Here is a 24731-nt window from a genome sequence, read left to right as displayed (position 1 = left end):
CAACACAGATGACAAGCACGAACACCCAAAGCTCTTTTAATACAAGTAATTCTGCTTGACATGTTGCGTTTGTGCTTAGGTTAAATTTCAGCCGCATCTGGGAGAAACAGCACGTCATTTTATTCGTGCTTTCTTTGTCTTTTGTTACTATGTTGTGCTTTATTAGCATGCAGTAACACACTGACATAGTGATTGATGTATATTAACATGAAACAGAGAACCTCCCCCACAAATCCGAACAGAAGTGGTCACAGGAGTGCGACCGGGTGTAAACAGTGATGCATTCCACCTGAACACATGTGATCGGATCACCCGAGACACATATTTATACCAGGTGTAAACAGGGTCAAAATGTTACTCATTATTCACTCTAAATTTTGACATCTGCAGTCTTCTTTGCATGTTCATGAGAGAAGCTCGTTCACACACTTTCTCGTGCTTGGTCTGTACACGAACCAGACATAGTATTTCCGGGTTTGTGGTTTTCACGCCTAATTGGGCTATTTTGAAAATGAAAGATTCACTGTTTTTTGAGGGGGTGATGCTTTTAAAATATACCGCAGTTGCTAAAAGATTGATGGTAAACACTAGAAAAATTTAAATGAGTCATCTTATTGATGAATAATAATACTGGGATTAAGTATCTGGTAACCGTTTGCGGCATCAAAGAATCACCATCTTGCACTGTGATCCAAGCAGGCCGGATGTCAAGATTTATTGGAAATAATGACTTACATTTGGTCTGTTTCTCACCCAAAGCTATTCTATTGCTTCAGAAGGCAATGATCAATGCATTTGAGTAGTATGGATTACTTTTACCGAGCTTGAATGTTTTGGACCCCATTAACTTGCATTGTATGGACAAAAACACATCATACAAAATATCTTAATTTGTATTCCGCAGAATTGAGATGATTTAATCACCCAAAAGGAGGGTGAGTAAATGATGAGACAATTATCCTTTCTGGGCGAACTTTCCCTTTAATCTGTCAGGTAAATTTAGTCCGATTAAATAATGTTTTTGACTTGAATGAAATCATGTAATTTAGATGTTTCCACATGAAGCCCATTTTTTAGGTTACCTTATAAGACATATTTATATATTAGACATATTATACAATATATTTTTACAGTGTCAAAGTTAAATGCATTATTAATGCAGTTTCATGTTGTCCTTGATTTTTCCATATTTCCAACCAAACACGTCTTCACAATTATTTAGATTAAACTTAAATTCTATTTATATATTTAGTTTAAAGTCATGAGGTAATGTTTGAATCAGGTGGTTGTGTTTGACTACAGAAAAGAACTGAATTGATCTGAGGACTCCTGTTAAACATCACAACCACATTACGCAGCATGCCCCACTCATGCAGCCCCCTCATCTTGTTTCTGTTGTGTTAGAAGAATCCCTAAATCCCAAAACCGCAGAAATGTCTCCTGAAATGTCTAGTGAGCCATTAGTCATCTAAGGTAGAAAGACATACTGTCAGCAAGTGCTGTCCCAAACCATACCTATCTAAACCTCCACAAACAATATGTGTATACTCTATATCAGTAGTTCTTAACTGGTGGGTCACAGGTCTGTTCTGATAAGGTTGTGGACTGCAGGGAAAAACAATGCAAATAGCACTATGCAACTAACCATATAATCATACATAGTAAGAATAGCAAAATAAGGATGTTTATCGTCAGGAGGAAAATATATTTCTCATATTTTTTTTATTGTTCGTCAAAGACTGTGCGTCCAATTTAAATTGTCTTAATCTCGATTAATGCATTTACCATTAGTGCAACATAAACACTGGTGTGAAGGTGAAACTTTTATAATTTGACAGCCTGGAGTCATTATACAGACGCACATGCCTAAGCACCAGAGCCCTTCTACCAAGTTTAGCCTACAAACATAGCATAAAATAGCATAATGTGGCGGTCCCATAGAAATTCTCTCCTGTTATAGAGCCGCGGAGGTTGATATCTCAATAAATAAAATAATCTCTGACAGCACTTCCCTGTCAGTGATAAAATGATTTTAATTACCACAGAAGCACACCAGATCTTAACTATCACTAAAATGCAGAATGAGATGTTTTTGTCTGTGTGACGAGGAGGAGGGCGTGGCCGGGCCATAACGGGCCGGCCACGCCCTCGTCACAGTCTGCAAGTGCTTTTCATGGTGAGTTCAAAGTGGCATTCGATGCTGGCGTTGACACTCTAATGCGAATCATTAACACAGCTTTACGATTACTGTAACAATACGGATAGTAACAGTCTTCCAGCTGATTAATATTGTGGCGGATGACAGTTTGAGGGATTTAATGCCCATTGCAACGAATATGCAACCTATGTGGGGACTAGTTCTTTCAATTAGACAAACTCCCACTTAGACTTTGGGAAATATTTAATGTTATTTGAATTGATGATATTTTAGTGCATTGTCTTTATACTGTGGAAGGCTTTGTTTGGAAAATATTAATAAAGCATTATATTGTTATATATTGTTTTGTTTCCATTCCTAAGATGGAAATAAATTAATAACAAGAACTATATATGGGGTCAAATGTCAAAAAAAATCTGCGATTAATCACGATTAACCTATAAAAAAAAATATCGACTGACAGCACTAGTTTTGTGTGGCTGTCGAGAGCATGAAACCATTGAAATTCTAAAGACATGTTAAAACTAAATACTCAAAGTATTAAAACAAGCCTGTTGAGTTTTTCAAATGTTTGTCATTATAATAATAGGGCTGTTGATTTTAACACATTAATTCAAAGTGATTTTATATATATATATATACAGTGAGGAAAATAAGTATTTGAACACCCAGCTATTTTGCAAGTTCTCCCACTTAGAAATCATGGAGGGGTCTGAAATTGTCATCGTAGGTGCATGTCCACTGTGAGAAACATAATCTAAAAAAAAAAATCCAGAAATCACAATGTATGATTTTTTAACTATTTATTTGTATGATACAGCTGCAAATAAGTATTTGAACACCTGAGAAAATCAGTGTTAATATTTGGTACAGTAGCCTTTGTTTGCAATTACAGAGGTCAAACGTTTCCTGTAGTTTTTCACCAGGTTTGCACACACTGCAGGAGGGATTTTGGCCCACTCCTCCACACAGATCTTCTCTAGATCAGTCAGGTTTCTGGGCTGTCGCTGAGAAACACGGAGTTTGAGCTCCCTCCAAAGATTCTCTATTGGGTTTAGGTCTGGAGACTGGCTAGGCCACTCGAACCTTGATATGCTTCTTACAGAGCCACTCCTTGGTTATCCTGGCTGTGCGCTTGGTCATTGTCATGTTGGAAGACCCAGCCTCGACCCATCTTCAATGCTCTAACTGAGGGAAGGAGGTTGTTCCCCAAAATCTCGCAATACATGGCCCCGGTCATCCTCTCCTTAATACAATGCAGTCGCCCTGTCCCATGTGCAGAAAAACACCCCCAAAGCATGATGCTACCACCCCCATGCTTCACAGTAGGGATGGTGTTCTTGGGATGGTACTCATCATTCTTCTTCCTCCAAACACGGTTAGTGGAATTATGACCAAAAACTTCTATTTTGGTCTCATCTGACCACATGACTTTCTCCCATGACTCCTCTGGATCATCCAAATGGTCATTGGCAAACTTAAGACGGGCCTTGACATGTGCTGGTTTAAGCAGGGGAACCTTCCGTGCCATGCATGATTTCAAACCATGACGTCTTAGTGTATTACCAACAGTAACCTTGGAAACGGTGGTCCCAGCTCTTTTCAGGTCATTGACCAGCTCCTCCTGTGTAGTTCTGGGCTGATTTCTCACCTTTCTTAGGATCATTGAGACCCCACGAGGTGAGATCTTGCATGGAGCCCCAGTCCGAGGGAGATTGACAGTCATGTTTAGCTTCTTCCATTTTCTAATGATTGCTCCAACAGTGGACCTTTTTTCACCAAGCTGCTTGGCAATTTCCTCGTAGCCCTTTCCAGCCTTGTGGAGGTGTACAATTTTGTCTCTAGTGTCTTTGGACAGCTCTTTGGTCTTGGCCATGTTAGTAGTTGGATTCTTACTGATTGTATGGGGTGGACAGGTGTCTTTATGCAGCTAACAACCTCAAACAGGTGCATCTAATTTGGGATAATATATGGAGTGGAGGTGGACATTTTAAAGGCAGACTAACAGGTCTTTGAGGGTCAGAATTCTAGCTGATAGACAGGTGTTCAAATACTTATTTGCAGCTGTATCATACAAATAAATAGTTAAAAAATCATACATTGTGATTTTTGGAGTTTTCTTTTAGATTATGTCTCTCACAGTGGACATGCACCTACGATGACAATTTCAGACCCCTCCATGATTTCCAAGGGGAGAACTTGCAAAATAGCAGGGTGTTCAAATACTTATTTTCCTCACTGTATATATATATATATATATATATATATATATATATATATATATATATATAATATATATATATTAATAAAGCGTAAAAAAATTGCACAATATATCATGATCTCTGAGTTATAAGGAATTTTCCAGTCACCAGGGGGCAGTAAGCGCAACTCTAGCTATTCAGGCAACAAACACACTAAAGCCCAAAGTATGCTTTGGTCTGACACGTATGCTGACCGTCCACATACAGGACGTGTGATGCAAATCTCGTCATCAGCAAAGTGCGTGAGCACTGAACATGCGCAACCCAATTTTTCTTTGAATGTGCAGAATCAACGTGAGTTATTTGGGCTAATTAGTGGGTCCACAAGGTGGCAACACTTACATTTTGAGCCGTTGCTGTCATGAAGAAGCGCTAGAAGAAGATGTAATCACCGCTAAACATCAAAAGAAGAAGGTAAAAGCAACAACAGTGGATGTGCATGTCAAGAGCTTGTGTGTGTGAGGAGGTCTGGAGATACCTGCATTTGGATTCCTTCAACTCCAGTCTGAAGGAATATAAACACATTTTTATGGGTCTAAACTCCTGAAGAGTAAGTCTGGTGTCTCATAGCAGTTGTAGCGTGCATGTGCCAGCCGCCTGTGCATGCGTGCACCATTGTATGGAGTATACTCTGACAGCCTTCCGTTCGCTGAGCGTTCATGTCAGTATGGAAGTATACCTAGGGCTTTACTGAGAGCAGACACACTGTGTTCTTGTGTTCAAACACAACTGGATGGAGTGGAACTCCAAATGCGGGGGTCTGCATTTGGAGACCAAAGTGAGATGCTCCAAAAGCATCCATCTGACACATGAAAGCCCTTATAATAAGTCGACATCAGACAGATTGAAGAATTGAATTGCAATATGGATTGCTGTGTACTGTAGGCCAATGATAGGCTTATATTTAATTAAATGGAATATAGAGGTTGACCGAAATGGGTTTTTTTTATTGCATATGCTGATATCCAGAGAGTAGGGTATTCTATAGGCCGATAGAATGCTGTCAGCCAAACAGGACACATTTATCAGATGATGCCGAAAATGTAAAAATAAAAAATATCGTCCGATTTATCTTATTTTATTTATCGAGCACTAATAGAATATATTACCTTCTAAAGCCACTTTTTGTATTGCCTAATTAATGCTTTATTTGTCTGCCACAATAATGTAAAATATTTTAATGATCTGAAATGCAAAAGGCTGCACACACACATGTCTGTGAAACTTTTTCAGTTTATGTCTTAGTTGTTGAATCTTGTATGTTCATATAAATATTTACACATGTTAAGTTTGCTGAAAATAAAAGCAGTTGAAAGAGAGAGGACGTTTCTTTTTTGCTGATATATTTATATATATATATATATATATATATATATATAGTGCAATTTTACAATAATATATATTAATATACTATATAGCAATGACTTTTATTCATTTTTGTTTAGACAATTTTTGGTACTGTGTTGGGTCACCACTTGTTCAATGTAAAATCTGGGACCTGAAACAAAACCAGTTGAGAACCACAACTCTATTTGTGCTACTGTACCCTAGCAGCCTTATACACACACACACGCACACACACACACACACACACACACACACACACACACACACACACACACACACACACACACACACACACACACACACACACACACACACACACACACATACACACACAGACAGACACAGAGACACAGACAGTGTGTCTGAGATGCTGATACAGTTCAAAACAAAAAGACAGTTGCACTCGAGTCATCTGGGTTAACAGTGTCAGATACAAACATAGAACCAACATGACAAAACAAGCCAAAAAGACGTATTCTCTAGTGGTGTGACGATAATGATGGGGTATTAAAATGTCACCTCCAGCTCTTGTGCACATTTTTCAGTGTTCAACCATTGAGCTGAAGTGTACAAGGCAACATTGTAATCAAACAAACCACATCTTTCTAGCATCCAAGATTAAGAGATATTATAATAGTAAGTTCTGATTAAATAATGTCTGATCATCGAAGCCAAACAACTATTATACACAATATAGTATGATGTGAAACATGTGTACATCACAGCACCCATAGAGAACCTTATTATTAACCACAAGTTGTGTGGAGATTCTGTTTTACTAAATGAGAAACATTGTTTGTTGACCCCGCTCGCTTTAGTCTCCTGTAGTTGTGTTATGTACATGTTTAGTCCATACCACCTCATCTGCTGTAATATACACTCACCTAAAGGATTATTAGGAACACCATACTAATACTGTGTTTGACCCCCTTTCGCCTTCAGAACTGCCTTAATTCTACGTGGCATTGATTCAACGAGGTGCTGAAAGCATTCTTTAGAAATGTTGGCCCATATTGATAGGATAGCATCTCGCAGTTGATGGAGATTTCTGGGATGCACATCCAGGGCACGAAGCTTCCGTTCCACCACATCCCAAAGATGCTCTATTGGGTTGAGATCTGGTGACTGTGGGGGCCATTTTAGTACAGTGAACTCATTGTCATGTTCAAGAAACCAATTTGAAATGATTCGAGCTTTGTGACATGGTGCATTATCCTGCTGGAAGTAGCCATCAGAGGATGGGTACATGGTGGCCATAAAGGGATGGACATGGTCAGAAACAATGCTCAGGTAGGCAGTGGCATTTAAACGATGCCCAATTGGCACTAAGGGGCCTAAAGTGTGCCAAGAAAACATCCCCCACACCATTACACCACCACCACCAGCCTGCACAGTGGTAACAAGGCATGATGGATCCATGTTCTCATTCTGTTTACACCAAATTCTGACTCTACCATCTGAATGTCTCAACAGAAATCGAGACTCATCAGACCAGGCAACATTTTTCCAGTCTTCAACTGTCCAATTTTGGTGAGGTCTTGCAAATTGTAGCCTCTTTTTCCTATTTGTAGTGGAGATGAGTGGTACCCGGTGGGGTCTTCTGCTGTTGTAGCCCAGCCACCTCAAGGTTGTGTGTGTTGTGGCTTCACAAATGCTTTGCTGCATACCTCGGTTGTAACGAGTGGTTATTTCAGGCAAAGTTGCTCTTCTATCAGCTTGAATCAGTCGGCCCATTCTCCTCTGACCTCTAGCATCAACAAGGCATTTTCGCCCACAGGACTGCCGCATACTGGATGTTTTTCCTTTTCACACCATTCTTTGTAAACCCTAGAAATGGTTGTGCGTGAAAATCCCAGTAACTGAGCAGATTGTGAAATACTCAGACCGGCCCGTCTGGCACCAACAACCATGCCACGCTCAAAATGGCTTAAATCACCTTTCTTTCCCATTCTGACATTCAGTTTGGAGTTCAGGAGATTGTCTTGACCAGGACCACACCCCTAAATGCATTGAAGCAACTGCCATGTGATTGGTTGATTAGATAATTGCATTAATGAGAAATTGAACAGGTGTTCCTAATAATCCTTTAGGTGAGTGTAGAGCCTGTGTGTTAAAACTGACGCTGAACTAAACCAGTCTTTTCTATTCCTGCTGCCTCATCAGTGCCTATCACTGGTAAGTGTGTGTGAGTAAATGCCTCTGATCTATCACAGAGCAAATCTGTGGCAACATATATGTATTTGTGGGCTTTTGTGTTTATTTGTCATGTCGTTTGAGCCAAAATTTCAGTAATCAATTTTTTCTTTTTTTTTTTTCATTATTTGACTGCATATACACTTTAAAGCTTAATGTGCAAATCTGATATTATTAGGCTGATGAAAATTACATGTCTGTGGCATCATTTTTGAAATATGACATCACATGGTTCCTTATACGTATCACGCCAGTTCTGAGGTGAAATGTCCACTGTGTGATGCTAAAAGCGAGTTAAATGTTCTCTCAAACGGATGAGGTTTTACCTCCCTAGCCTAAACCTTAAACCTAAACCTTAAACCTAAACCTTACCGATAGTGTCTGAAAAAGCAAATGTGAGATGAAAAACAATTACTGAAGCAACCACGTCATTTTGTGGTGCATCTGTGACACTTTTGTCGACTCATACTTCAATCTTTTGTATTGCATATGCAACAGCATACTGATAACACTGGAACAAGCTTGTAAATATAGTTGTTTATGTAATGCAAACATTCAAACCAGTCATGCACTAAAATACAAGTGTTTATATGTCATAAGATAGCATTGTGTGAGGAACATGACAAAAATGTAGTGTCCATGAACTGATAATCTGCTGTTTTACTCGTGATTTGTGTGAAAGTGATTAAAAGACATTGTTGTTGTAGAGCCTCTAGTGTTCATTTCACCTGGAAACTGCTGCAATACGTACAACGAGCCACGTAAAACATGTAAAAAAAAGATTTATGTAATATATGAGACTAGGTTAGATCATTTCACAAATATTAGATTTTCTTGTCCCACCTGTGTACAATCACTATCATTGCATTAATATCTCACCAAGTCGGACATTAGAAGTTTACATACCAGTAAAATTATTAGGTACTTCCAGAACTGTAGAAAAAAATGGTCCTGTTACGTTATATGTACTGTATATAAAGATACATTTTCATGTTAGTATCCATTTGGTACTGAAGTGTTGGCACTTTTGACACCCCTAGTATGTTTCTTTTTTTTAATCTTTGGTGCAAATTGAAACAAACTGTTGACAACCTGTTTTTTCAGATGAGAACCACACCGCTGCAGCAGAGAACAGCAGACTGTTGGACATCCCGCGGTATCACTGCGAGGGCACGGAGTCACCCTACCAGACCGGACAGCTGCATCCTGCCATACGCGTGGCCGACTTGCTGCAGCACATTAATCTCATGAAGACTTCAGACAGTTACGGCTTCAAAGAGGAGTATGAGGTTAGATTATGCACTGACTATATATTGACTATATATGGAATATTCCAGGTTGAACAAAAAGGGACCAAATACAATGATGCACTGATTTCATTTTCTGCCAGACAACATTAAAACTGCTTTGATGCAGATGCCACTTGACCAGTATTTTCACCAGGATTGGGCACAATTCAGAATTTACAAATGTGCTCCCTTCCAATACATGAGTGTGAATTTGAATTGAATTGGTCTCACACAGGATGTTGAATTGCAATGACAGAAAGAGGAATTTAGATGAATTTGTTTCATTTTTTTTTTTATTGTTTTGTTATCTTCCCTGAGGTCCACTGATAAAGTTTGTAATGTTTTTTGCATTAAAACATTCATAATTTAGTAATATACAGTATGATCATTTTCCACCCTGTCTCTGGCCCTCTGTCTGAAATGCTCGGTTTTTGCATAAATGCCTCCTTAAAACTTCAACTTAAAGCCCATTGTTTTGATTGGCTAACAGCATGCAGCCCCTCAAATTTAGCCATTATTTCAACTTAATCTAAAGAGATTGAACAAGCTCCACAACATTATAAATAAAAATGTCAGGGGTTACACATAATGCACATCCAACACATTAAATCTGAATATATTAAACCGTTCATCTCAAGAACAACTGTTAAAACTCAAACCCTGTCGACACCGGACATGATAGTCACGTCAGAATCAATAGAACCCATTATAATCAATGATGCTGTCTACCATGGAAGTGCCTGTTGCGGTGCTTCATGTCGCGCCGACAGTAAACAGATGTCCCTTTCCATTTTGCGCTGCACGCTTTGCCGCTACTACTGCCAACTACACAAATAAATGGTTTAGAAATGTTGTGTTGACGCGTACGATGTAGACAGCCTCAAGCCGCTGCATCATGTCAATGGACGCGCCCGGTGTAAACAGGGAGTCAGCAAAATAAACTATCAAACAGTCATGACATTTGAAATATTCATGAATGGAACTGTTTATTTACTGTTTTGCATCGGGTCCAATTGTTTTGAACTGCTCCATCCTTCAATAACAATTCCTTTTCATAGCTTGAATCGTTTTATGATTGTTCACAAGCAATCCACATTGATATGATGTGGAAAACGATCTAAACGATCAAAGACGTCCATCCAGCATGTTTACATACACCAACATTTAAAAATAGCGCAAATGGGAGAAAGAACACGTCCATGATGGGTTTGTGCTCAAAACAGCAAGAGACAGCAGCTGAATGACAGAGAGTGGAGTTGTAACTTGACACTGTGTCTTTTAAAAGTGGCCCGTGATATTTATAAAGCAGTCAAAGATGTCTGTCTGTGCATGTTTAAAAACAATGCAATGCACCCCTTTTAACATAGGGAAGTAGAGAATTAGGCTTTTTTGCTGCTTGGTTTCAATAAATCATTTTATTGCATTGGGGATTAAGTTTTGAGTTCTGAATTTACAGAATGTTTTTATTGTAGTAAGACCTGTTATATGTCAACATATCAAGGACATTTTGATTCCTCATGACATGACCCCTTTAATTCTGCTTCCTTAAATTCTAATTTAAATTAAAATTCTTTATTCTTTTTGCTGTCTCAATTCAAATACAATTCTGAATAGCACACAATGATGATATTCTGTTACCCAGGCATCCTCTACTGTATCATAAACACTGCTTATGTGATGCATCAAAAACTTCACACTCCTCGTCCATTGCATTATCCACACTCCTGTTTTGCACTCATAAGTTTGCTGGTTGCAGTCTGAAAATGTTGCTGTTGTATTTCTGTTTTTGAGGTTTAATCAAACCACAATCCGATTCCCTCAGTTGAGCTGTTGTGCCAGATGCAGCACAATTAGTTTCTTTTTTCTGCTGATATCGCCTCATGTTTCTGTTACTGTTCTAATATTACATTTGCATATAATTTCATACACATAAATTCAATCTGCTGTGTTGTGCTAATGTTGTTTTGTGTGTTATACCCAATACTGAATTGAATGTGTCAAACATTAGGATACCATGTTATGCAGGGCCCTGTTGGGTGTGTTGTAACTCTCTCTCTTCCTATTTCTCCTCAGAGCTTTTTTGAGGGTCAGTCTGCTTCATGGGATGCAGCAAAGAAAGAGCAAAACCGAACGAAGAATCGCTACGGAAACATCATTGCATGTAAGAGGCATCATTGAGTGCAGGGTATTGTCTAATACACTCAAAAAGGATATGTTCAATCTGCTTGCTTGATTGTTCGAACTAAAGCAACACAATTCTAGAACATTTCATCACAACTTGGGTTTCTTAGCATTCTATCCATTTAAATTTGCAAAATGGAAGTTTACTTAATCCATTTGAGTTGGGACTACATCAATACTTTTTGTGGTATTAATGTAGTATTGCTGAAACTGGGCAGGGGATTTCCATTTTCCAGCATGTTTTGCATTGGAATGGATAGGGTGAACAAATGTTGAAATTATGTTTTATTGTATCCATTTTTGGGCAAGATGAGAATAGGAGGGGATTTGCTAATGTTTAATGTCCTGTTATATTGGTATTTAATAAGTAACCAGAGATTTGGTTACCACTGTGGTGAAGAATGGTGCTTGTGCTTAGGTTGAGGATGGACTTTCATTTAAATGATATTTGATTTGAGTACTGCTTAACTTTATAAGCAGTTGTTATTAAAAAGATATTGCAACAGTTTCACTGTCCTTATACTTGTTCATAGTAATATACTGATGATTACAAAAAAATATTAAGTGGTCCAACACAAGAAAGTTTATGAAATAAACCTTATTAAATCGAGTTTAGCAACCCTAATGAGTTGGGCTGGGGTCGATTTGATATTGATTATCAAAAGCCATGGATTTATCTTTTACTCTATAAGAACCCTCCACTACAATGAGAGGAAATCGCTCACATTTGCAACCAAATTTCATGCTATGTGACTATAAAATTATATATTTGGCAACTGGCTGGTAAATGTTTAGATTTTACTCTCCAGTGATTGTGTAGTATAGTGGTGGAGTATTCAACATCGAGATCCTTTCACAGCGTGTTGATAGTAAAAGTTGTTCTGTGTCTCCAAAGACAAGATCCACGCAATCCATTTGTCATTGAATAATGTCTCTTTTAATATTCTTTTTGTTCTTTACAGATCAAAAACAACAATAAATAAACATTTAATTGAAAATCAAACATAGCACAGATGAGATAATGCCCTTCGAGTTTCTCTCATTAACATGCGCTAATTTAAAGACACTGTTTACAGAAATGCACGATTTCCTTAAAGAGACAGTACCGACTCTAAGCAGGTGTTCAACAAAACTACAAATTATTAAGTTAAACAATAAAAATGTAACAAAATATAATATATGCAATATAATATAATATTTATTGATTAAATACCTTGATTTGTTCATTTTTAAAAAGCTAAAATGTGGCCAAAATGATAAAGATCAAATAAATATAATTATTAATATTATTATTTTCATAAAGTACATTGTTTGAAGGTCCCTTGTATAATTCACAGCATTAGCTGGGAGAGAATTTATTTCATATGCAAGCAAAATGAACATGATAACTGAAATATACCCACATTAATCGATATAGAATCTAATCATTTTCGAATCGAGAGCTTGAGAATCAGAATTGAATCGGGAAATCTTTATTGATACCCAGCCCTAATAATGAAGTTGAGGTAAAACTATTACCACATTTATTTGACCTAATCCAACTAAATTATGTTGGCTCAATGAAACTGACTTAATGTGAATGAAAGACATTAAATTACTTTTAAAAACGTCATGGTTACTGTTTTAACCTCCGTTCCCCGAGGGAAGGAACAAGACGTTGTGTCGTATGAAGTGACACAAGGGGTCTTCCTGGGACGCCAAACGTACCCCTGAACCTGAGAAAAGGCTAATGTCAAGTTGGCAGAAAGAATTTGCATGCCCTGCCCCGGATATAAGGGTATAAAGGGAAGCGGGGCAGCGAGTGCCAGTCAGGATTTTGCACTTGAGTAGCCGAAAATAAGGTACGGCCATTTACAGTGGTAGGTCTAGTGCTGTGGCAGGAGGGACACAATGAAGTGTGTCGAGTGACACAAGGGGTCCCATATAAAAACGCCACGCACTGACCGTGTTATGTGAACTGCCGAGACAGGTGCAAGCAGGCTACACGTCGGCTGCATGTTGCCCTCCCCAACGCCCCCAAAGAGGTGACTCATACAGACCTTAGATTCCCCGCACCCCTGAGAGGGGGAACAGGCGCTACGTGACTAGCACGGGAGCAAACCCAGCAGCCGCGCCTTTTCTTTGTCTCTCACATAGGACGTGAAGCGGCTGGGGCTATCTATAAAATGCGTTGGGGAAGGCCGCCTTTTCTGGTCCTATTCTTTCAGGGGGAAAAGACCCTGCAGAGGTCACATCCTGCCCAGTCTAGGGGGAGGTAACATGTGGCAAATACACCACCAAGGTTGTGAAGCCGTTCGTGGGAAATGGCGTGGTGGTAGGTCCAGCCTAATGAGGGGGGACTCTACAAGCATGGCGACCGAGGCAGCGGGGCTGCCCAAGGGATCCGCTGGTCCGCTGTCAAGGGGACCGTACCATAGGAAATACATCACGGGGAGTTTGCCTGAAAAGGGAACCAAGCCCGTGGAGCCCGACCCCACCACAGAGCACCTGTGACTCGTAGTGGGTCTGGCCCCGAATTGCTCTGCTGAATTCGCCGGCCAGAAGGCTAGGAAGGGGAACATCCAGGGAGCGACGCTTAGTGGCTAACCTGGGATAGAAGGCGCACTGGATCAACTTGGTGAAGGGCACTGTGTGCAAGTGGAACACCCGGTTAGTTGTGCCGCATTACCGAGTTCTACCGGCTCGGACCTGACAAAAAATGGGACCAGACTGACTCAACCCTGAGATTGTAAAATCTGGCAAAGGTATTGGGTGTTGCCCAGCCCGCTGCTCTGCAGATGTCTGCTAATGAGGTGCCTTGGGCCAGTGCCCACGAGGATGCCACACTTCTCGTAGAGTGTGCTCGAACCAGCAAGGGGGCAGGCAAGGCCTGTGTGTGATAAGCTAAGGAAATAGCATCAACAACCCAGTGAACTAACCTCTGTTTGGAGACGGCGTTCCCTTTCTGCCATCCGCTGAAGCAGACAAAGAGCTGCACAGAACATCTAGAGCTCTGCGTGCAGTCAACTGAATCAAGCGGCTTGAAGGGGGGGTCTCTGAAGACCCGAGAGGACCACAGAGAGATCCCAGGAGGGGAACAGGCTAGGCCGGGGAGGGTTCAGTGTCCGGGCGCCTTTCAGAAACCTGATTATCAAGTCGTGCTTACCTAGGTACTTGCCATCTACTGCGTCGTGGTGGGCTGCGATAGCAGCTACATACACCTCCAAGGTGGAGGGGGACAGCCTCTCCTCCAGCCTCTCATCCCATCCAGGGGTCAGACGTGGAGGTTCCAGAGGTCTGGGTGCCATGCCCATCTCGGGACTTGAGTCTGTAGCCAGTGCTGAAGTGGTCTCATATGCATCAACCCGAGTGGCACGGCCACGACTGAGGATGCCATATGCCCCAGGAGCCTCTTGAATTGTTTTAGAGGAACCACTGTGCTGGGCTCGAAGAGAGCGAGGCACCTGAGTACTGACTGAGCGCGCTCGTTGGTGAGGCGCGCTGTCATTGAGACTGAGTCTAACTCCATGCCAAAAAAAGAGATGCCGGGACCGGGCATCTGAACCGGGACGAGCTTGCTCTTTTCCCAGTTGACCTGAAGCCCTAGACGGCTGAGGTGCCTGAGCACCTGGTCCCTGTGAACGCACAGTAACTCTCGAGCATGAGCCAGGATGAGCCAGTCAAGGTAATTAAGTATGCAGATAACCACTTCCCTTAGCGGGGCAAGAGCTGCCTCTGCGATCTTCATGAAGACGCAAGGGGACAGGGACATGCCGAAGGGGAGGACCTTGTACTGATATGCCTGGCCATCGAACACGAACCGTAAGAAGGGTCGGCGTGTCGAGGCAGAATGGAGACGTAGGAGTACGCATCCTTCAGGTCTACCACCGCGAACCAGTCTAGCTGTCGAACGCATTTTGAATGGGAGTCTATGTAAGGCCCGCTGAAACGAGGCGGGAGCCGGGCAAACTGAATCGCGTAGACGAGTCAGATGGTCCTGGCCAGCCAGCGCGACGGATTGGGAAGTGAAAGCCATGTGTCCAAACTCCGCACGAGGGGCACTAACAGGACAATCGCTTTTGACATACCGGGCAGGGCTTCGCGGCGGGGGAGCGGGTAATAGACTCAAAGCACTTACCTTGCTCCGCGCACCCGGCAGGGGGCCGGGTTAGAGACTGAGGAAGAGGTCCTAGAGAGGTGTCTTCGGAACTCGTCAGCGCTGGTCTGCTGGGGCTGAGCAGTCGTGGGGCCGGAGGCAAGGGAACTGCGCCGGGGAGCCAGGACTGTAGAGTTTTGGGGCCGGGGGGCCGTGAGAACGGCACACCAGTTGGATGACCCAGGGAGTGAGGAAATTGCTCTTTTTAGAAAATGTGGGTGCCGCAGCCCGGAGGCGGTGTAGCAAATGAAACAAGGATTCTCCTCCCGGCCCTCCACCGGGGGATGGAGTGGTCTTGGTACCAGCTCCGGAGCGAACGTCTGACTGCCTGGGTCATCTGTCTCAGGAGCGCTTTGGAGCTTTCCTGGTCCTGGAAGGGGTCCTGGAGACGGGGGGCGTACGCCGCCTGCGTGGTCCCCTGACCCCAGGAACCGATCGAGTAGCCGTGGGGGGGGTGGAGGTTTCCAGTCCAGCCTCGTGCTCACGGCGGCCCGGGAAAGCAAAGGAAATCAGCCGCATCCAGGAACTACACAGAGGCGGAAAGACATCTTAAAAAAGATGCGTCCTGAAAAGGGCGTTCAACGCCTGCTGTGTATTGCTCTTTTATGAGTGGGAACTCAAACTCTTTTAGAGGAAATAAACTCTTTTTAGGGGGAGAAACACTCTTTCAGGCAATGAAAGCGATGTCGAAGCGCCCAGGGGCGTAAAGAGAGAGAGAACACCAGCTGGAAATGCACCGCAGATCCAACAGCAGTGCTTATCGCCAATAGAGGTGAGTGAAACAGTGGTGTACTCAGCTTGCTGTTGCACAACCGTTTGGCTCCAAAGAAAAATTCTGATTGGCACTCGCTGCCCCGCTTCCCTTTTTCTGTCTGCCAACTTGACATTGGCCTATTCTCAGGTTCAGAGGTACGTTTGGCATCCCAGGAAGACCCCTTGTGTCACTTAATTCAACACAGAAGGGGAACTTTATACAATTCAGTTACTGTAAGTAAGGGTAATGACTTAATTACATTTTTGGAGAGTGCCTCTATATATTCTTATCAATAATGTTTGAGCCAATAAGGGTTTTACAGTCGGATGTTTTAGCAGAACCTTTTAAACTTTTTAATCTCTAGCTCTTTATAAAACCGTCTGTGTGCTGGTGCTTTATGGGTGATGAACATGTGTTGCTTATATTTCAGCCCAAATAAAAAAGAATGATAAATAAATAAATTACTTATATGAAGAAAATTATATTGAATCCTATTTTTAGGACTGGATTGTGACAATATTTTCATGACAATTTTCTTCGAAATTCTCATTACAGTAATGGACAAAAAAAAGATTTAAATTTGTATAGTATTTACATATCATGGTAGTATTTGTTGTAATCAGTTTAGTTTCTGCTGTTTTTAATGTAAAAAAATACAAATGAATGGTAACTATATTTTAGGGATCAGGAATTAGACCGTAATTGATGGCTAATAATTGGACTCGTAAGGGTCTATTTATGGGCTTTTTTAGAATTATAAGTTATTTATTAGGCCTTTATTTGATGATTTTTTTTTTTTTTACCCTTGCCTTATTGCCTCTTTACATGTATTTTTCCTAACAATGAATTTATTAAGTAAAAACAGAAGATACCAATAGCTAGTGAGGTGCAAAATACATCATTTATAAGTTCTCGTTACACTGTGTGAATGTGCGGCTTATAATTATAAAATAATTATTTGTATTTTAGAGACTTTTGTTGCTTAGAGTAAATATCAACAAAAAGCATCTTCTTACACTAAGTGCAAATAGTGTTAGATGCCATTTGCACCCCTAATTAAATACAGTATAAGGGCATCACTGTGTTTATTTAGAGTTCCACAGACACCCTACACCAACCCCTAACCCTAAACCTAACCCTAACGCCCCTGCTTTGTTGAAATACTAAATGCATTCTGCATGTATTTTATAATTATAAGCCCCTGAAAATGTATGATCCCTGAAATAAAGTGTTACCAAAAAATTATAATAATTATATCCAGGCAGAAAGATTGTCAGAGTCTAATGAGAATCATCACTGAGAATAGTGATGATTTCAAACAAACCCCAAAAGTGAAAGGAAACATCTGTATTATTTACTGCAATGAGAATTGTGGGTAAATGTGTTTAATGGTTCTAAAATTATCTTTATTCAAATAAATAATTTTTTGAATCTTTCTTTTGATTCTGGGGTAAAATATATCCGGGATATATTGTTTGTTAGATTCACCCTTAAAGAACCCAGAAACCAATTCACTGATCTGAAGAAAAGACAAATTATGAACTTTATTTCATCTCCAATAAACCATAAAGCACAACTCAAGAACCCTATACAGCCTAACTGACGTTGTTTTCCTCTGTGTGAACACATGGCTGTGTGTCGCGCTGTAGATGATCATTCTCGAGTGATCCTGCAGCCAATGGAAGACGACCCCTCCTCTGACTACATAAATGCCAACTACATTGATGTAAGTGGCGATGCCGCCTCCTCCTCCATTGGCGAACGTGTGAGAACCGTCTCTCCCTCCCTCGTATGTGAGGTCTTTTATGCATGCCTCAACTATACACAATTTAAAGCTTTCTTTTCTTCCTTGTTGGAGGTGCTTGCTGACTCACTGACATTGTTGTGCTCTCTCTCACTCTTATGCGGTTGATTTTGGGGCGGTAGATTTGGCTGTACAGGGATGTAAGTATCACTGTAGGGCATATCCAAACACACCTACACCCCAGCCCTCTCTGTCTCACCTAATGATGCCCTAAAGCCCATCTGCATGGAGTCTGCTTGCACCCCACCCCCCCACACACACACACACACACACACACACTCAGTAAGGCTTTATTCTGTTGCTTTTCTTCATGCTGTGTGTCCATCCGCTTTGCTCATGTCGTGGTCTCCATGCAACTAACATCCCTGGCCTGTGGTTTATTTATACTCATGATTTTGTTGTTATTTGTTTTATTTTACTTTTTGTGGAGAGTTTTATTTTTGGTATGTTGTTGAGTGTCGTGTGTTAGTGTGTTGTCTGTTGAGTTGGCAAGCTAAAAGATTATCTGTCAATAAGAAAAAACTATTAGAAAATATGCAATCATTATTAATTACCGATATGACATAGCACTGGAGGATTTGCACAGAAAACACAATATATAAAACCAATAAAAAACACATTAAACACATAACATTTAAATGGATTCATCTCAAGCTAACTTAATATTATTAAATGATATTTTAGCTGCCCCCATCATTAACTTTTCTTTTTTATAGTATTAATTGTTTATTTTTATTTATTTATTTATTAATGTATTTCACTTAATCAATATTTGCCGTCTTGTTTCTCTTGCAGGGATACCAAAGGCCCAGCCATTACATTGCAACTCAAGGTAACAGAGGAATATTTCGTTATATTTATAATTATATTATAAAAAAAATGATATTACAGATAATTTAAATGCATTACATTATTTTGGCACACAAGTAAAGCATTAAAAAATACAATACAAAAAGTGGATTTAGAATGCAATATATTGTTTATTGCCATATTATTGAACGTAAGACAATCAATTTCACAACTGAATTCATCAATCAGTCCGAGGTTTATTATAAGGGCTTGTTTAAGGACGCATCAATGCCTGCTTCAGACGGACGCTTTTGGAGCATCTCGATTGCCTCGCATCATAGATGCACCATTTTTAGGTCGCTGTGTTAAGTTAACGATATTTGAAACTTAGAAAAACACGTCTTGAGATCCCTGTCTTTGGAGTTAAACTCCATCAAGCTGTGTTTGTATGCAAGAACATGTTCTCATCTTGTGATGTCTGCTTTCGGTAAGAGTGGTTTGTTCTTTGTCTGTTTGAGCTGTGCGTATACAGTGAGTTTTTCTTACTGCCCCTGGAGAAAACAGGTGGTACTACAAGCTTGAATTACTCGGATAGAAGGAATATTCCTTATAAATTGCGTTCATTTTTAGCACATTATTTTTATATAATGAATCGAACTGAATGAATGAATATGTTAAACTAACAGCCCTATTTGAAACACTAAAACATTTCAAGATTAACATTTGAAATGTCGAGTTTTGTACAAACATTTGAGAAATATCAGACAGCAGATTTTAATAAAATTTTTAATCAGAAGGTTCATAAAAAAACATTGCTGAATCATCTATCATCATTCTAACAATGCACACTGAAAGTTTTAAGCAAACTCTGTAAAACATTGCGCAGATATGGAAAAAATGTCTTGCTAATGTTCGAGTGCTATCATTGAAATAGAAAACATGCCCATTTAGACAATAAATTGCCAAAATACAAATGATTTAAATCAAATATCGCTCAAAGCTGTCATAAGTACGACATGTTTTCCATGGTGCTTGAAATATTGGTGGAAACAAAAAGTAGATTTACAGATGATTAAATAAAACTCTGGAAATTGTAAATCTGTTTGTTTTTATTATTTCATCTGACCACAGGTCCTGTCCACGAGACGGTGTATGACTTCTGGAGGATGATCTGGCAAGAACAATCGGCCTGTATCGTCATGGTAACCAACCTTGTGGAGGTGGGCCGGGTATGTCACTATACTGCCTGCTGAGGGGCCGTTTTGTGCTCTGTGATGTGACTTGAAGGCCCCTGCATGCTCAAACCTTTTGAAGAGTGAGCGTGAATTAGATGCCAGGGCGGCAGATATTTCACAACATCTGCTGGGCAAATTTAACATTTAACCCCAATATCAGAAAACAATAAGAAATTCTATTTCATGTAGGACCACTAGGAACTTCTGCTTTGTGACATTATTTTCTTTACAATTAAGCACATTTCTTAATACAGTTATTAATAGTAAATTGCCCGCTTTTAACAAAACATCACTAATGCTAACAGGGTGATGTTCATGAAGCCTGTCAAGAAAATGTCCTTGCTGTATTTTACTTAAAAAATCAAAAGAAACAAATATGAAATAATTTTTGCTCACATGTTTACATGTAGGACCCATTAAGATTTTTTTTCAATTCTTATTAGCGTAATGCATCTGGACGTTTACTCATTTTCACGTTAACTCTTTACAGTAAGTGTCCATTTGTTAACATCAGTTAACCTGTACTAACAATTAACAATATTTTTACAGCAATTATTAATCTTGGTTCATATTCATTTGAAAACAGTAGCTTAATACATTTTTAATGCATTATGAACAAACAATAAACAATTGTATTTTTATCAACTAACATTAACAAAGATGAATAAATGCTGTAAAAAGATATTGTTCTTTGTTAGTTCATGATACCTAATGCATTAACTAATGTTAACAAATTAACTTTATTGTTAAGTGTTACAACTTTTACAATTCCCATTGTTTTCAATGGTAATTTTCATTACCAATTTTATTTTATTTTTAAAAACAACAACAAAAAACAATAAAATAGAAAAATGCAAAAAAAAGAAAGCCAAATGCTGTTGTATATATATATATAAAATTATTTTTATTTTTTTTAAATCAGCAAAAATGAAAGGAAATACAAAGGAAGTACTAATGTGATTTAATAAATACTTTACAATTCAGATAATATATACAGGTATATATATTTTGTAATTTTTACATTGCGGTTATAAGATGTGTGTAACTGTCCTGAAAATAATGTCAAAATGTAAAGAAAAAAAAAGCCTAATCACCCTAATATTTATATCTTTATTTTGATTTTTTTTATATCTTTATTTTTAGATTTTTTAATTTTGGAGTAAAATAGGACCAGGATATTTTCTCTCTCTCTCTCTCTCTCTCTCTCTCTCTCTCTCTCTCTCTCTCTCTCTCTCTCTCTCTCTCTCTCTATATATATATATATATGTATACTGTGTATTATTTCAATTATTAAGTACATATGTAAAGTAGAGTTGTTGTACTGCTTTCATTTTATGATCATTTTAAACTTTCGTTTAAACTTTTTTTAAACTAGATGATTTTTATTACATTATGAAAATAATGTCACAATGCAAATATTTAATTATCAAAAATTCTAAGAATTACCCAAACACTCAGGGTCTACTCGTTAAAATCTTAAACTTCTCAAAGGGTTGAAGCATGTTTATGGATGCGTTTTGCACGATTGTGGACATTGTTAAATGATATCGTTATGTGCAAAAGAGTGCATTTGAAATGATTTCACAGCAGTCTTTATAATCACATTGTTAATGGGGCATCAAGGATTAAACACAATACTTAAGGTTGATATTGACACTTTGTGTGTGTTTTTTTAAATAAAACATTTGAAAAATATCAGACTGCTGTGAATTATGCATCATTGTACTGCTTTGCATAAATGTAATGTGTTTACAACAAGTACCAAAAATATATTTACGGAACAGTAAATGTATTTTTATAATAAAATATAGGTTTTATTGGCAGTGCATGTGATCAGTAGACCGTATGTATGTCTGCTCTGTATTCTACATTTAATTGGTCTGATCCTCCTGTAGGTAAAATGCTATAAGTACTGGCCAGATGACGCTGAAGTTTACGGAGACTTCAAAGTGACGTTTGTGGAGGTGGAACCGCTTGCAGAATACGTTGTCAGGACTTTCACTCTAGAGAGGGTGAGATTATTTTGACATTATTTAAGCTTGTATTGTCTCCTATCATCAATCTAACAATACCTACCTTACAATCGTTACTAATATATTTGTAGCAAATCCCTTAGTTCCAGGGAATGAGGAAGTGGGAGAGGGCGTACATCGGTCTAATTAGTCTTTATTTAACAGAAATCCTTGCTTTTCAGCGGAAACCACTTCCCAGATCTCTCTCTCTCACACACACACACACACACACACACACACACACATTATTGGCCCTGGATGAAATGTAATTCCCTTATGTATGGCAAAATAAAATAAAAAGTTATTTTGTGTGTGTTGACAGAGGGGTTTTAATGAGTTGAGAGAGGTAAAGCAGTTCCATTTCACCGGCTGGCCTGATCATGGAGTACCGTATCACGCTACTGGACTGCTGTCATTTATCCGTCGAGTCAAGATGTCCAACCCTCCCACAGCAGGGCCTATTGTCGTACACTGCAGGTACAGTGATGCACAAACTCTAGACACTTGCACATGTACAGCCTTCGCTGTATATTGAGTTCATGTGAACAGTGCCGATTGTCGAAATGGGCAGGAATTTGTCAGAAAAGTTCTATACTGATGCAGTAATAAAGTGCAACAGTCTAGTTCTGGACTTCATTTTTTACCCATAGGTGAACTGATTAATAATGGTAACTTAAAACCTTTAAAACAGACCTAACGTGAGCTCTGAGGTTGTTAATCGATGGTATATTCTTCTGATAAGGCAATCATCTGCACAGTTTGAATGTTTAATAGTGGAATTCCTGGTGAAGAACTTACCCATGATCATGAAGAAAATAACAAACATAGACAGTCTTGTACCTTTTTTTCTGATTTGTAAATACGTTTTTGCTTTAAAACAAAGTTTGTAATGTTATGATTAAACTCTGTGCTGGTTGCTTTGCTTCATGGCTTACAACTCATTTATGAAGGATTGTAGGAAATCCCTATGGAAAAAATAAATAGGAAAAATACTTCCAGAACCAAGATGCCTGAAGAGGTGGGCAGGCACTGTTTTGCTCTATATTTACAGTTCAAGTATGTGCAAGATTACATGCTGACATGAGTTGTCTGCTTTTAAAGAGTTTAAGCATATAAAAAAAAGTTCTGAGAGAGCTGAAGCATTACTCCACATCTTGAACTTGCCAATCTATGTAACACATGAGTCAGAAAAATATTGATTAGAACATTAACATAAAAACATTGCATGTTCAGTTCCAAATAATTTGTGTTTTTGCCATCTTTCCTACTATAATAGCTTGTGTAAATGACTTGTTTTTTTATAGAAAAAGTTGATCTGACAAAGTTTCATGCATAAAAGTGGCTAATGAAAAAATTGTTAGACTTGAAATATCTAGTAGTCATAATTGGTCTGCAATAGTTTGAAGAAACTGAGGTTATGGGCCCTATTTTAAGAGCATTAACACTGAGTGTAGCACTATGATTTAAGTCATACGTGCAAAACCAATGGCCATGGCCATGAAATTTTGTATTTTCGTGCAAGCATGTGCTAACTCTAAAAGCACAAATGGGCTGGGTAAAGTGCAGCCGTCTGCGTCCTATTATATAGTCCGTTTCCATTCACCTCAACATTCATAAAAGTTGATATTGTAAATGGAATGTATGCAATGAATTAGAAGAATTGAAATATGGGCTTATGTTCATGCATATTTCTATGACAGGTCCTTTTGAGGATACAAAGTTTTACTAGCATCAGAATAGTATTCAAAACAGATTTAAGTGCAACAAGAACTATATATATATATATATATATTTTAGTGACTGCAATGAGAGCATTACAGTAGTCCAGTCTAGTTATGACAAGTGACTGAACGAGCAGTTGTGTGGCATGTTCAGAGAGGTCCAAGATGGCGGCGCGGTAGCACGCAGCGGCCACTCCGGATCCACAATGGTGCTATTTTTGTTAAAAAAGCCCGACTTTTGCAACACATGGACATCGGAGCAACCGGTGTTCGTGTCTACCATCGCCAGACACTACTGAAATATAAGACTCATGCAAAAACCAAGCTGCATGATGACCTGCAGGAGGCGCTACGCGTACTCGGCTTGCTGCGGAGACCAGGCCTCCAGCCCTCGGCATCGCCTGATGCCGGTGGCCGAGGAGAGGACGTCGTAGCGGTGTGCGAGAAGCGAAGCGGAAAGAGGGCGGGGGTCCATGCTAGGCTAAAAACAAACCCTAGCCGGCCGGCTCTCCCGCCTATCCTGCTCTCAAATGTTTGCTCCCTGGACAATAAACTGGACTATATCCGACTCCAGCAGGCTACGCAGCGTGAGTTTAGAGACTGCTGCGTCTTTGTTTTCACGGAGACGTGGCTCAGCGACAGAGTTCGGATGCCGCCATTCAGCTAGACGGGCTCGCCTCGTTTCGTGCCGACAGAAATACAGCTCTCTGCGGTAAGACTCGCGGTGGTGGCTTGTGTGTTTACATCAACACGGAATGGTGCAAGAACTCTATGCTAGTCTCTAGTTACTGTTCATCGCTGTTGGAGCTTGTGACTGTTAGATGCAGACCTTTTTATCTACCACGGGAATTC

General features: G+C 39.6%; 1 protein-coding gene across 2 annotated transcripts in view; it reads left to right on the top strand.

The window, feature by feature from the left end:
• The window catches only part of ptprk (protein tyrosine phosphatase receptor type K), a 270960-nt gene that overhangs the window by 231615 nt on the left and 14614 nt on the right, over positions 1-24731 (top strand). Inside the window, exons 18-25 of one of the 2 annotated variants that reach the window (XM_052095541.1) lie at positions 9064-9248; positions 11322-11409; positions 17968-18107; positions 18245-18262; positions 18918-18954; positions 20043-20140; positions 22042-22158; positions 22481-22635. In XM_052095541.1, the coding sequence (XP_051951501.1) occupies positions 9064-9248; positions 11322-11409; positions 17968-18107; positions 18245-18262; positions 18918-18954; positions 20043-20140; positions 22042-22158; positions 22481-22635 (838 nt within the window). The remainder of the gene's footprint in view (positions 1-9063; positions 9249-11321; positions 11410-17967; positions 18108-18244; positions 18263-18917; positions 18955-20042; positions 20141-22041; positions 22159-22480; positions 22636-24731) is intronic. The other variant, XM_052095542.1, reaches the window with a different exon arrangement.

This window comes from Xyrauchen texanus, chromosome 28 (genome assembly GCF_025860055.1).
Source record: "Xyrauchen texanus isolate HMW12.3.18 chromosome 28, RBS_HiC_50CHRs, whole genome shotgun sequence".
NCBI lineage: Eukaryota > Metazoa > Chordata > Actinopteri > Cypriniformes > Catostomidae > Xyrauchen > Xyrauchen texanus.
The sequence above is the reverse complement of the archived record's forward strand: the minus strand, read 5'-3'. Positions and strand labels throughout refer to the sequence as shown.